The sequence below is a fragment of the Coptis chinensis genome, chromosome 1 (genome assembly GCF_015680905.1).
Source record: "Coptis chinensis isolate HL-2020 chromosome 1, ASM1568090v1, whole genome shotgun sequence".
NCBI lineage: Eukaryota > Viridiplantae > Streptophyta > Magnoliopsida > Ranunculales > Ranunculaceae > Coptis > Coptis chinensis.
In genome coordinates this window covers 11,661,406-11,675,633 of record NC_141456.1, presented here as the reverse complement: position 1 = coordinate 11,675,633, position 14,228 = coordinate 11,661,406, and the positions used below count along the sequence as shown (strand labels likewise).

The 14,228-nt window shown below is 36.6% G+C and overlaps 2 protein-coding genes across 11 annotated transcripts; one reads left to right on the top strand and one right to left on the bottom strand.

Moving 5' to 3' along the window:
• The first annotated feature begins 230 nt into the window (after window positions 1-230).
• Window positions 231-8,207, top strand: LOC147522137 (Glycosyl transferase, family 35). 2 transcript variants are annotated; one of them, XM_086591376.1, is made up of 14 exons: window positions 231-753; window positions 839-940; window positions 1,260-1,436; window positions 1,575-1,850; window positions 2,246-2,517; window positions 2,802-2,946; window positions 3,054-3,551; window positions 3,672-3,824; window positions 4,134-4,262; window positions 4,835-5,071; window positions 6,136-6,212; window positions 6,645-6,831; window positions 6,950-7,150; window positions 7,733-8,207. In XM_086591376.1, the coding sequence occupies exons 1-14, from the start codon at window positions 322-324 to the stop codon at window positions 7,850-7,852; spliced, it is 3,006 nt and encodes a 1,001-aa protein (XP_086447502.1). In that variant the 5' UTR covers window positions 231-321; the 3' UTR covers window positions 7,853-8,207. The 2 variants fall into 2 exon arrangements, with proteins under 2 accessions (XP_086447502.1, XP_086447509.1); XM_086591383.1 differs by having other exon boundaries at window positions 232-753; window positions 2,829-2,946.
• A 270-nt stretch (window positions 8,208-8,477) lies between these two features.
• Window positions 8,478-14,079, bottom strand: LOC147522136 (myosin heavy chain-like protein). Of its 9 annotated transcripts, none has more exons than XR_015212381.1 (9): window positions 13,831-14,079; window positions 13,593-13,673; window positions 13,460-13,519; window positions 12,646-12,748; window positions 11,380-11,986; window positions 10,694-10,829; window positions 10,082-10,271; window positions 9,901-9,963; window positions 8,478-9,130 (listed from the first exon to the last, which is right to left on the bottom strand). XR_015212381.1 is itself a non-coding variant. In XM_086591392.1 (9 exons), exons 2-9 carry the CDS (start codon window positions 13,671-13,673, stop codon window positions 9,071-9,073), a joined length of 1,278 nt encoding a protein of 425 aa, XP_086447518.1. In that variant the 5' UTR covers window positions 13,831-14,079; the 3' UTR covers window positions 8,478-9,070. The 9 variants fall into 9 exon arrangements, 7 of the variants coding, with proteins under 7 accessions (XP_086447518.1, XP_086447532.1, XP_086447540.1 ...); XR_015212380.1 differs by having other exon boundaries at window positions 8,478-9,119; XM_086591392.1 differs by having other exon boundaries at window positions 10,082-10,249.
• Window positions 14,080-14,228: the final 149 nt, after the last annotated feature.

The window sequence follows — 14,228 nt, the reverse complement described above, 5'->3', positions numbered from 1 at the left end:
GATTCTCCAGTCGACGAATAAGTGGTGGGCCGGCCGGTACTATTGCGCCATCATGCATCAGAAGTTGTTTTCCCAGTTCCCATCCTAAATCTTCCATCGTCAATAATTTAATTCTAAACATTAAAAAAATCCCATAATTCATTATCCGTCCATTTGGCGCATGTGGGTCCCTGTGTTCAACATGCTGACTTCATTCAGCTCCAAAAAAGGCTACTTTTAAGATCACGGAGTGTCAACACTCAACACTGAACTCAAGACTCAACTAAAAAACTCAACAGATCACAAGCCAAGCCTCAAAACTCTCTCTCTCACACACCAGCAATGGCAACTTCTTCTCTACACACACTCCTCTTCACACCACATTCTCACAACTCCTTCTCTAAATTCATCACAACAAACCACACTCACTTCCTCAAACCCAATCCACTTTCTCATTACCACCACCCTTCAAGAAAATCTCTTTGCGTTAAAAACATCTTTACTGATAAAAAAAACAAACAGCCCATCACTCAAAACGATGAAAAAAGTTTACTTGTCCTGCAAGATTCGAGTTCTTCTATTGTTTCTAGTATCAAGTACCATGCTGAGTTCACACCATCATTTTCTCCTGAAAAATTTGAGCTGCCCAAGGCTTATATTGCTACTGCTGAGAGTGTTCGTGATAAGTTGATAAGGAATTGGAATGCTACTTATGAGTATTATGAAAAGATTAATGTGAAACAAGCTTATTACTTGTCAATGGAATTTTTACAGGTTTGTTTTTATGATGACTAGTCTTTTGTTTTGCTTGTAATGGTTAAGGAATTTTATTAAAAAAATGTTGTGGTGAATGTTTTAGGGGAGAGCTTTGTTGAATGCAATTGGTAATTTGGAGTTATCTGGTCCTTATGCTGAAGCTTTGAGTCAACTTGGGATTGATCTGGAAAATGTCGCGAAGCAGGTTAGAATATTGTGGCTTATTAATTTCTTGGGGTTTGGTTTTTTTGTTCTGAAAATTTAGTATCATATGAGAAGCATGGATTTGGAATTGAAAAACTTTGTTTTAAATTTTATTGCAAATAAAATTTATTACAAAATTGGAATGTAGACATTGTATGTACATCAATACGTGTCACCTACGTTTGCATCTTAATTATGATGAAAGATGCGAATCTGAATGTTTTCTCTATGAGCGCTTTTGAGAAGAAGGACTTGCATCGTTGACTAAACTGTACTGAGAACACCACAAGTGTCTGAATGTTTGAGGTGATTAATGGCAGGAACCAGATGCTGCACTAGGAAATGGTGGTCTAGGGAGGCTGGCATCCTGTTTTTTGGACTCTCTGGCAACACTGAACTACCCTGCGTGGGGTTATGGACTGAGGTATAAATACGGATTGTTCAAACAAAATATTACGAAAGATGGCCAGGAGGAAGTTGCAGAAAGTTGGCTTGAGGTAAGATTTTTTAGGTCACAGTAAGTGTGGTGCTTTACAATCTTCAGAGTTGTTAAGAATTAAGCATATAATAGCATGCTATCGGAAGTTAAACTAGTTGTTTTAAAGACTCTTATTATTATCACTGCTCCGTTACAGTTGGGCAACCCTTGGGAGATTGTGAGGAATGATGTATCATATCCTGTGAAGTTCTACGGAAAAGTTGTTACAGGTTCAGATGAAAAGAAACACTGGACTGGAGGTGAAGATATAAAAGCTGTTGCTTATGATGTTCCCATACCGGGATATAAGACTAAGACCACAATAAACCTCCGATTATGGTCGACAAAAGTTCCTTCGGAAGATTTTGATTTAAGTGCATTTAATGCTGGAGAGCATGCAAAAGCATGTGAGGCTCAAACAAATGCTGAAAAGGTATGGGACTTCCATGTGGATTGTTTGGTACACTAATATAATCAAAATCTTTTGATCTACTCTTTCTTGTTTATCCATTACATTATATAAAATCATGTTTCGTATTTCCTGCTTCAGCTGCGAATTGGTTCCCTCCTGCTTCACCTTGTCAATAATTCTTCTTCTCAGTTTGTTCATAGGCTAATGATGTTACACATTATTCTTAGAAGCAAATCTAGTTGAAAAGTGAAAAATTGGTTTGGTAGTAACAGATTCTTGAGCAGACTGAAACATACCCAGATCTTCATAAATTGACTATTAACTTATAAATTGCTCTTTGATGAGCTTAACAAAGTTTCGCATCTTAAAAGAATTTGGAGAACCCTTATGTATAAAATGCTTTCCTTTGGTGTCAGATTTGCTATATACTATACCCTGGAGATGATTCAGTGGAGGGGAAGATACTCCGCCTGAAGCAACAATACACATTATGCTCAGCTTCTCTGCAAGACATAATTGCACGTTTCGAGAAGAGATGTGGAGGGTCTGCAAACTGGGAAGAATTTCCAGAAAAGGTGGCAGTGCAGATGAATGATACTCACCCAACACTTTGTATTCCGGAGCTGATGAGAATATTCATAGATGTGAAGGGATTGAGCTGGAGCGAAGCCTGGGAGATTACTCAAAGGTATCTTCTTTTATATGTTTGGTTTGCACTCATATTCGACAATGTTATGATTATTGTACTTGTACCTCGGTGCGTTGCTGTATTGTTTCTTTGCTTGTGTACTACTTACTGAAGAAAATTGACATCCCTTCAGGGACATACGTCAAATATGGAAAGAAAAATGTATTGTTTTTATTTAAAAAAAAATGTTATCTAAAGGAGATGTAATATTTGTTAATGTAACAACAGGTTGACTTCATTCTTGAAGATGAACTATGTAACAACGTTATTTTATATTGACTCAGATGTATTCCTCCTATTATATATGACAGGACTGTGGCTTACACAAACCACACGGTGTTACCTGAAGCGTTGGAGAAGTGGAGTTTCGAGATTATGGAGAAATTGCTTCCTCGACATGTTGAGATCATAGAAAAAATTGACGAAGAGGTACTGTTTGAATACAATTGATAACTTTCAGCGGATTAAACTACATATTATAATATTCCCTCGGCTATAATCTTTTTCTAAACTTGTCTGTTTCACATTCGAACCAGCTTACTCATACCATAATCTCGGAGACTGGTATAGAAGATCTCGAGTTATTGCATGAAAAACTGAAAGAAATGAGAATTTTGGACAATTTTGATTTACCTATCTCCGTTGCTGAGTTACTATTCACACCAGAAGAAGACACTGTTGTTGGTTCTGGTGAAGTAGTTGATAATTCTGATGAAAGTGAATCCTCCAGTGAAGAAGCTGAACTTGCCAATCAAAAAGAAGCTGAACTTGCCAATCAAGAAGAAGCTGAACTTGCCAATAAAAAAGAAGCTGAACTTGTCAATCAAAAAGAAGCTGAACTTACTGATGAAGAAGGTGAATCCAAAGAAGAGGACACTAAGAAGAAGAAAATATCTTTGTTTCAACCTGATCCAAAATTGCCAAAGATGGTTCGTATGGCTAATCTATCTGTTGCTGGTGGCCATGCTGTAAATGGTGTTGCCGAGATTCATAGTGAAATTGTAAAAGAGGAAGTATTTAATGAGTTTTATAAGGTAAACATTTGAAGTAGCTAACGTTATCCATTTTCTTATACTCCATGACAATAAGTTGGCCATGATAACATTTCAGTAAATTGAGCATGCAACCAATTCTCTTCAAATTCCTTTTGGCAGTTGTGGCCACATAAATTTCAAAATAAAACCAATGGAGTGACACCAAGAAGATGGATCCTATTTTGCAATCCAGATCTTAGTTCAATCATCACCAAGTGGACTGGTACAGAAGACTGGGTTTTGGATACGGAGAAGCTGGCAGTACTTCGAAAGGTAATGTACCACTTCAAGCTAAGATAATGTTTCGGATTGAGATTATCCCCACAAATTGGCACTTGAAGCAATTGTGCTCTCTTGCTGTTTGCTTGATATGTTCAATGTATAAGTATCAGACATTTGGACAAGATGTTAAAGACAGTTACTGTCAACAAAGTTGCATTCACTTCCCAACTCCTACAGACTAGAAAATATAGAATTCCTTTATCTCATCAGTCTAAGAAACTATCTGGTTAATTTTTAATGGTATTCTAGTTGTTTCTGTCATCAGATGCTTTAACAATTATTAGTGTGAATTCTCAACAGTTTGCCGATAGTGAAGATTTGCAAAATGAGTGGCGGGCAGCAAAAAGGAGCAACAAGATGAAGATTGTGTCATTCATCAAAGAGAGAACAGGATATCTCGTCAGTCCTGATGCCATGTTTGATGTGCAGGTAGGCAATCACTATTGAGAGAATCCCGCCTCATGGCACATATGGGAATGGGCCATATGAATGGTTTTTAAAATTGGTAAAGCTTAGTGGCCTCATTAGACCCGCTTCAGGGCTTAGTTTGCTCAAAATATTCGAAAGGCATATTAGCTTAAGCACCAATTCACCTCAGAGCACACAGAAGGCCGACACTTTTGCAAGATACATTTACCTCGTGTATGCTGTAAGTGTGGTGCCTACGCATCTAGCTTGTGCCGGCAATATTCCTGTACTGTGTTTTCTTTAATGTTTCTGCTGAAAATCTGAAATATATCTCACTTGCTCAGATATCTTTGAATTTAAACTGAGCCAAAAACACAGATAAAATAAACTTGTATTTGTGGTAAATCAACAAGGATTGATTTACTTCCTGCCTTTTATATTTAAGGTTGGGTAGGTGTTAATACTGGAGAATCGATAATATCTTGGCGAAACCTGATTCAGTTGACCAACGTTTTACTGTTTTATGCTGAATCTTCTTCCTTCGGTAGCTGTAAACTCTGGTGAGATAATTGGTTCAAGTTACATATCTTCAGGTGAAGCGAATACATGAATACAAGCGACAACTGTTGAACATCATGGGTATAGTTTATCGCTATAAAAAGATGAAAGAAATGAGTGCAGAAGAAAGGGAAGCAAAGTTTGTTCCTCGAGTGTGTATATTTGGAGGGAAAGCATTTTCGACCTATGTGCAAGCAAAGAGGATTGTGAAGTTTATCACTGATGTTGGGGCTACTATAAATCATGATTCAGAAATAGGAGATCTTTTGAAGGTACATTGCTTTCATGTATATATAATTTGCATCTAAATAACCCATATATGAGTAGTAAATGCTATCCACGTCTTGCCCGAAGCCTTTTTTTTTCCTGTAATGGCAGAAATTGTTTTTTTTCCTATACAGTAATTGTTTCTAAACATACTAGCGTCACTACAATCTTTGGTACAGATATCCATATATGTACAGTCCAAAAGCGTAGCTTCTAATTGGAGAAATCTAGATAGTGAAATTATCCTATAACGGAGGAAGATACATGTCTTAAGTTACTGCTAATATTGACTAAGCCATAGACTCTTTTAGGCAAAGAGAAGGATAAATGCTTGGGCTGAAGAAGAAATTGGGAATGCTGCAGTGTTACATATATATACAAAAAACTTTCTTTATATGCAATTGAAGTGATGTTTAGCTGCCTCTAGTCAATTGGAAATATAGGCTACAAAACTTCACCCACACAAGATGACAGCTCAGTAGTACTTTTGGAGAAGTGCAATTATAAACCCAGACAAGCACAAACATATCATTTTTTCTATAGGCCGGGTAGTGATATAAAATTACTGCAGTCAAAAGTATTAAGCAGATCCTTGGTGATAAGGGCCCTTAAGCAAGCTTAAAGTCATAGCTCTGGTGACACAATTTTATATTCCATAATACATAGACGAGTAAGAAAATGCAAAAGGCTTAGCAAGGAGCAAAAGCCAAAGAGTTGCAAAGTAATTTCAAATTGCAACTACAATTTTTACACACAATTTCAAATTGAAATTAAGAATCTGAGCTTTGTCTTCATTTTTTCTCATGAATGTTACCATCTTCTGGGCTTTCTGGCTGCCTAAGGTGGGCCAGGCAGGTGAAGCCCGCTTCTGTGAATGTTTGATAAGCTAACAGAATTACAGATAAATTGATAAATTTATCTTTCTGCTTTCATAGTCCCCCATCCCCATCCCCTTCAATTATTATTATTACTATTTTGTTAATACTGAGTTTCTGCATGCCACGGTTGTCAATTGCTTACTCCAAATTGGTAAAAAAACAGGAATTAAATGAGTTTATCTTTATTTTAGGTTGTCTTTTTTCCTGATTACAATGTCAGTGTTGCTGAACAGCTTATTCCTGCCAGTGAGCTATCACAGCACATCAGGTATTTCTGATTAACTATGATCATTGAATGAGAAAACTATTGTTTATCTATTAGATATTCAGAGCATATCATGTTATTTCGTCCCTCCCCTAGTCCCCACCCACCCACCCGTTTCTTTCTACTATTTTCCAATTCTTAAATAGGGAGCCAATTGTAAGTTAAATGGGAGATAAAACAAAGAAAACAAAAGATAATTTTCCTTTCTAGAAATGGTGAAAAGCAAAGATTTATCAGATATATGACTCTCATAGTCTCATATAGGCTAGTTTGTCGTAACCCTGAACTATATAGGTAGCATTATCTGGTAACATACTGTTTAGGTATTGAAGTACCAGAAGATATTTATAGTGGGTCATTGATTTGAACCACTAAGAAATTAATCTTAGTTTGAACTTTTAAGGACCTGTAATAATCTTTATCTTTATTGGTCAGTACTGCTGGGATGGAAGCAAGTGGGACTAGCAACATGAAATTCTCAATGAATGGTTGTATCTTAATTGGAACCTTAGATGGAGCCAATGTTGAAATAAGGGAAGAGGTAGGAGAGGAAAACTTTTTCCTATTTGGAGCTCGAGCTCATGAGATTGCTGGATTAAGAAAGGAGAGAGCTGAGGGCAAGGTATAATTAATATAGTCATACCCAAATTCTTCAATGGAAGGCCAGGAGGCCTCAATCTTTTAGTCTCATGTCGAGTGTACTTTCACAGTATGTTTTATTGTTTTGATCCTATATGCAGTTTGTTCCTGATCCACGGTTTGAAGAAGTCATAGCTTATATCAGAAGTGGTGTTTTCGGACCTGGCATCTATGATGAACTGATGGGATCCTTGGAAGGAAATGAAGGTTACGGGTGTGGTGACTATTTCCTTGTCGGAAAAGACTTCCCCAGTTACATTGAGTCCCAAGAGAAAGTTGAGGAGGCATATCGAGACCAGAAGGTAACTTTCTTCACGTTCACTAACCTACAAAAGGGTATATTCACATACATCTCATATGTGCACATGTACTTTGGAAAGCACCATATGTACAAAGACAATGATACACCCATTTTTGGGAAGCACCATGTGCAAACTTTTGCAGTGGATTCATATGAATGCTGTTTGCATGCAAAATGCCTAACACATGTATTTGCATGAATCATCGTTTGAAGCAGTTCATTGTAAATTATAAAAGTGCCCAGGGGCCATATTCTTTTCTTGGAAGGGTATATAAGTCACAAAATGGTGGGGCCCTGAACACTGTAAAAAGAAAAATTGCTTAAAGCCGTATTATTTAGTGAATTTGAATTCCAAATTCATCGCATGTTTGTAGCACCTAAAATGACTATTTGTGAAGTTGTAAAGTTACAACTTTTTGGTCACGATGTTCATTACACCATGTACTTCACCTACTCCCCCTATATCTGTGGAGAAGTATGATACATTCACTTACTCACAACGTCTGCGCCATTTATTCTTGCACAAGAATGCATTGCAACTAGTTTTCATGTTGTCTAACATTTCTAAGGACTATGTGGGCAGAGATGGACGAGAATGTCAATCTTGAACACTGCTGGTTCATACAAATTCAGCAGCGACAGAACGATTCGTGAATATGCAAAAGATATATGGAATATCAATCCCGTTGATCTACCACAGTAAAGATAACTGCACAACTGGAAAGAAGCCGCTGAGCGTGGTCTTTGATAGTGATATGCTACCCTTTTCTCAGCTGTAAGAAAGAGCATTGCCACTTTTTAGTTGACATTAGTTATGGGAACGACCAGCGGAATAGCGGATGTAAAGTTGTGAAATTAGAGTACATTATTCAGAGATAAATTTTGTAATTTATTTGAAGTAGGTGTATGCTCTTGGAACATTAGTATTCTATGGTGTAACTGCGAAATAAAAATGCAGAACTGCAAATACTATGATTCTGATTATTAGTATGTGTCACCTGTCTAGAATAAAGTGGTCTGTATAAATTCATGTGAGCTTAATTAATGCACTTAGTGAATGATGGCTTTGTTGATTCTTCTACGTAAATGGTGTGAAAGATTCCGTCTAGTCCCTATGATCTGAAAGGGCAGCTGCTTTCCAGAGGAGAGAGCAAACAATTGATATAGTTGTTCTGAAACTAAGCTTAGTTCGTCAATTGTTAAAACTGGACCAAATAATATTTTTTTTGCCAGTGCCACCATGGGACCATTGGTGTCTTCGTATGGTACCGAGGCTGGTCTTCTAGTGTGAAAAAAGGACCATTTAAAAAAGGTTTCAGAACGGGTACTAACCAAAAAAACTAAATTCATAACTTCCTTCTATTTCTCCAAATTTATTTATTTTCCAATCTCCAAGTATCAAAAGTCAAGTAGACAGGAAACCATTACATTGTTCAAATGCACGCTTCCACTTGATCTCAACATTTCTTCAATGCTCTACTTGACAAAAGTTAACATTCAGACATTCTCAAATCCCACTCAAAACCAAACCCACTCCAAACGACCGCTCCACCATGGAGGGCAAGTATTCTCTCCAAGACCCCGAAGGACTTCATAGCTTCATCCAGCATTGTTACATGAGATGACCTCTACGACTTAGATTTCCATGGTTTGATTTCTCAAAGAGACGGCTCCATTGGAGGCCAAGTAATCTCTCTAAAGGATTTAAAGCTTAATTCAGCATCATTCGATGGGATAACCTTGAATGACTTTGATCTCCCGTCTCAATGACGCGATTTTCTTCTGGAGACCATGCAAAGAATAACTGACGAAGTCTATCATCATCAATAACGCTGTCTACAGTATAATCAGCTTTTGGAGGCTGTACTCTCAGTGACCTATGTTGCAGTCCCCACGTCAACTGGTTGTTCACTAAACTGTCCTATGTGCACTGTCCACATCTGCAAACTTCATTTCTCTGTGCATGATTCCTGTCAAAAATCTAAAGAAACTAAAATTTCAAGTATATAAAGATACATTATCCCTAGAACTAGAAATATGAATAGTTCACAAATCAACATCAATTCAGTAAGGAGATTTCAATCTTGGGCAGGTCGTTACTGTTTGAATTATCAAAAGGCAACAAGGTATCAGGAAATAATGCAATAATCACTAACAAGTTGGACTATTGTCCACGTTACAACTCTTGGCTTTAGTACAGTATCCTAAATACCTATTTAGAATCGCTCTTTTATCAAAAAAAAAACTTAGAATCGTTCTACACTATAAGCACTGGTATGAATAGCAGACTGGAACCTGGCAACCATTCAAATCATTCTTTAACAGTTGGTATAGGACCAACTACAGCATTTTGTAGGATTAACTCAATGGTGGCCATAGTTTACAAGTCACTAGTCCCTCGAGTATGCCATGAGACTAGAAAGTCACGGAATAAACCTCTTCAGCTAACCATTAAGGGATTCTCTCCATGGACACCCCAAGCAGTGAAACTGGTTCCTCATTAAGCACATGCTAACACATCATACACTACGGAACTTTGAAATAATTGCAGTCTGAGCAGTAAAACCCTTTCCTCATTAAGTGCAAGTTAATACATCATACACTATGGAATTTTCATATAATGGCAGTCTGTATGTGATCAAGCATTTATAATAATTCAAGTATAACACAATCAAATTTTGTGGAGGCAAGCAAGATTTTCTAATCATGAAGGAACACGAAATCGATTTGATTATAATAAGGGGAAAAAACCTCTATCAAATTCTTCGAACAATGGACCTCCATCGATCTTGATTTCAGTTTTTCCTTCTGAACCTTGAGGGCGAAGAAGAAAAGAAAAAGCACTTGTTAAAATGATAAGAATATAGTTCACAAATGTGGGACAGAAAAATCCTTAATAATCGTGATCTTTCCAGAACAGGGCAAATCATACCTGAGCCTCTAATTCAGCTATTCTCTGCAGAGATGCTTGTTCAACAAGAGCTCGGCGTCTGCATTCTTCTTCAAGCATGCCTGTGATTTGGTACCTTAATTCAGCCATTTCTTGGGTTAAATCCTCAGCTTCTTCTTTTGCTTTCACCTTTTCTTCTCTCAGCTCATCCTAGCAAGCATTAAGATTACAGCTGTAAGAAATAAAATGTCAAGACTTGAGAAGTGCAGGCAATGCCCTTTTTGATCCACTGTCACTCTGACAGGAAAAAGTAATAGAGCTACCACTTTGAACGTGAATTAAATCATGTTCTAATCTAGTGAAGTATGCAGATATGGTAGAGAAAAACTTCCTGTGACACTATGCACTAATCAATTTCCTGAACCTAAAGGAAAGACAAAATGTATCTCCATTCTGGTTGTACAAAGTTGCTAAAAAATACTAACATCTTCTTAAATACCACACTTTACTTTATTTAGGTATCTGCTATGTTACATACTATACATGTATGGAGTATGATACATACTATACGCTTGGAACTCCTAGCTCTTTTGACATCAGCAATACACATACTGTTTTCAATCAAAATAAGCATGTGACTATACGAGTTTTTACCTTTAGTTGCTCCACTAGATGTTCATATTCATTGATCTTCTCAGACATTTTCTCTAAATCATCCTTCAAATCTTCATCAGATGCTGCCACAACTGCAAGTTTCGAAAGAAGTGGGCCCAAAACTTCCTCACAAGTGCTTCATAAATAATACCAAATATTACTAAGGACACACAGATTAATATCCTATGGTGAATTTCAATACATCGATGTTAACATATATGATCATGCAAAACACAGAAAAACAGAGAGCGAAAGCATTAATTGTCAGCCAAATAGAATCGAAAACTCTTGCCCTGAACGAAAAGAAATAAATGCATGATCAAATAAAACATATAGACATTACATCTTGCCTAAAGTGCAGCATCCGCTAGCCAGAAGTATGTATAAACACCTATATAGAAGTACACGCGCAGTACACGTGATTGATGACAAAATATGTATGATAGAACTCAGATATTTATAATATATTTGAAACAGAGAACAATGGAAAGCCTATAATTCTGTTTTGATACTTTACACACTTAAATGAAGATATAGCTCTTCTTTAATATGGACAGTACAAAATGTATGTCATGCATGCAAAAGCAAGAATAGAAACACTTTCTAGTATCGAATCAATATACAAGCATTCAACAATTTCATATACTTGGAGTTGAACAGTGAAAACTAAAGGTATTTCAGCATACCTAGTTTCGTTTGATAGATAAAGCTCGTTCTCTGGCTTATTACAACACCAAATGTCAAGTTCTGATCTATCCCTACTCTCCAGCGACTCCTTCAGGTGCTCTTCAATCCTTTTAACAAGGGTCCTTGAAAGATTTTCAGATGTTTCCAATTTTTCTTTCAAATTTCGGTTCTCCTCCTCCAAAAATTCGTTCATCTTTTGTGAATCCTGTATCTCCGATGCAAACTCTTCAATAAATGCATCCATTCTTGCTTTTTCCTCAGCAGCTTTTTCCTGAAATTTTTTAGCTTCAGAAGACACCTGTTCCAAGTTTATTAGGTCAAGCTTCAGACTCTCTATTTCACACTCAGAGTCTAATGCAATAGATGCTATCGCCTCTTCCAATTTCTCTATGCACAGTAATGAACTTTGCACTTCCATTTCCTTGTTTTCTAATTCCCGCATCAAGAACAACCGCTCAGAATTGGATTTTAGCAATTCCTCCCTCAACTGGTTTACCTTCTCCTGTAATCTACCAATCTCTGTTAGCTTTAGCTCAAGGCTGTGTACATGCTCACCTAACCAGTTTGCTTCAATGTTCCTCAAGTTTAGTTGATCCTGCAAGTTACCTGTGAAAAATTGAAAGAATGCAATCATAAGAGACGTTTCATTCATTTTGACTATAACTTTTCCCTACCAACTAATTATAAGTTCATAACTGTGAGACCAACATCATAGTTTTACTTTCTTCACTTCTTGAGTGCTCCATTGCTAATTGGATCAGCAATGACAATGTTCTTAAATGATCAGGGGAAAATCCTTCTTAACAAGTAAATTATCTCGAAAACACCTTATCCTTTTCAGATTTAACAAATCTATTAGAGACAATGTATTAGTACGAATATACATAAAGATTTTACAGTTAGTGAGAATATTCCAGTTATAATATATTAGTAAGAATATACATTTTAAAAATATACTAGTGAAGATTATAATCCGTTTTCTGTTATGCTAGTTCCAAGTTCCAAGAGTGTAAGAGTCATGAGTGTATGTGCATCAGACTTTTCTATGCGCCATAGCGAGTTACATCTAGATATAGTATCTGTTACAACTTACAACCTGAAAAAGAATACAAATTAAATCTAATAAGTAAAAGTGGATCAATCAGAAGGAAAGACTGGGAAGATCCATCATGACCAAACTGCTTCACACAGACAAGTGAAGCAATACCAGTTTCAGCTTCCCTAGTAAAGAAAAACTAAAATGCATGTGAACTTGGCAGTAATACCGATTTCTTTGGAGTAGTTATGCAGTTCTCTTTCCAGCTCTTGGATGTACTTTCTATCTTCCAGACGAGCTTCAGAAAGTGATTTAACTTCCAATTCCATTCCCTGTGTTCAAGAAAGCTCAAAAATCAGAATAATATCATTAAACTATTACAGTATCTTGTGCTTATACTGTATACAACATGCCAGGAACATCAAACCAGCATTCTGTAAATCCCAAGATACTAGGCTCATGGTCTAGCAAATTATTTGGTTGTTTTCTCATTACACTACAACCTATGCAATACCGGCTGCTGTCTCAATCATAAACATTTATTACATTGACTGCTCTATTATAGATTATCTAGTTGAAACTCGCAATCCAGAGACCACGCAAGGCCTCCAAAATCATTTACCAAGAGCTGTCTCACTCTACTGAACCACCATGTTGTACAAATAAATAATATTCTACTCGGACAAACCTATCTTGGAAAACTCATTACTTGGAATGACTTCTTTTCAATTTCTCAATTCCAAGTTCCAAGTAGTAGCTGATGACAAAATATAAAAACTATGAGTGATAAAAACTTTGTATTTAAGAATTTATGGGAAAGGGGATAAAAATCTTCACCTATATTTCTACTCTATGTTATAAACCTCTCCAGGAGCAGTGAGTCACAAACTAATCATAAATCATCAATCCATAAGGTTCGCATTATTATTGAAGATATAAAAGATATTAACCATAACTGTGTTTAAGAGTAATTACAAAATCAACATAGCAAGCTGGAAATGTTTTCGATGTTAAGAGCATTAAAGCAGAATAGTAAACATTACTCTGATAATTTGAGCGCTTTTAGACTGCGATTCTCTTAGCACGTCTCTCTCTTTCCTCAACTACAGAAAACAAAGATGATTTCTTCAACTAACAACAAATATGAAACCTATCAGACTAGTTTGACAACTATACCTCCATACACAGTGTCCCTACTCTTAACAGCTCATCAATGTCGAAGGAATGATCAGCATTATTCTTTAAGCTACTAGACATCTGCAAAATATCACCAATGGCCCAGAAAACAATTTGAATATCTCTTATTCATACACCAAACAAAATAAAGCCAAAACTTGATGCCAAAGTCAAAGTAAGTTAATCAACAGGAAAAATACTTCCTTTAACTCAAAAAAAAAAGCCCATTTTCAGTTACCTCAAATGAAGAGACCTCTAGATATTGAGCGTTGATCTCGAGGTTGTTGTTGTTCTGCTGTTTAGTTTGAAGAAGAAGGGAAATGGTGCGGACACGTTTCAAACTTCACTGCCGCCAGCTAAACCTTTTGTTTTTTTTACAACTATACGTGTTGCTGAGATGCAACGCGGAATAAAATGAAATTTGTTTGCAAACTATATCGAATTTTTGTTGGGAGTTGTCAATCTCAATTTTAAACCTTTTAGCTATAGACTGCTTTGGGATTTGGGAAGGATCTATATAACAAATTGGAGTGGTGTGGCCCATAAAAACAATCTGACCTTTGGATCTACTTATCACGTCGTGGATCTAAGGCTTATGGAGTGTGATCAGGATAATAAGGGCAACAAGAGTAGTGG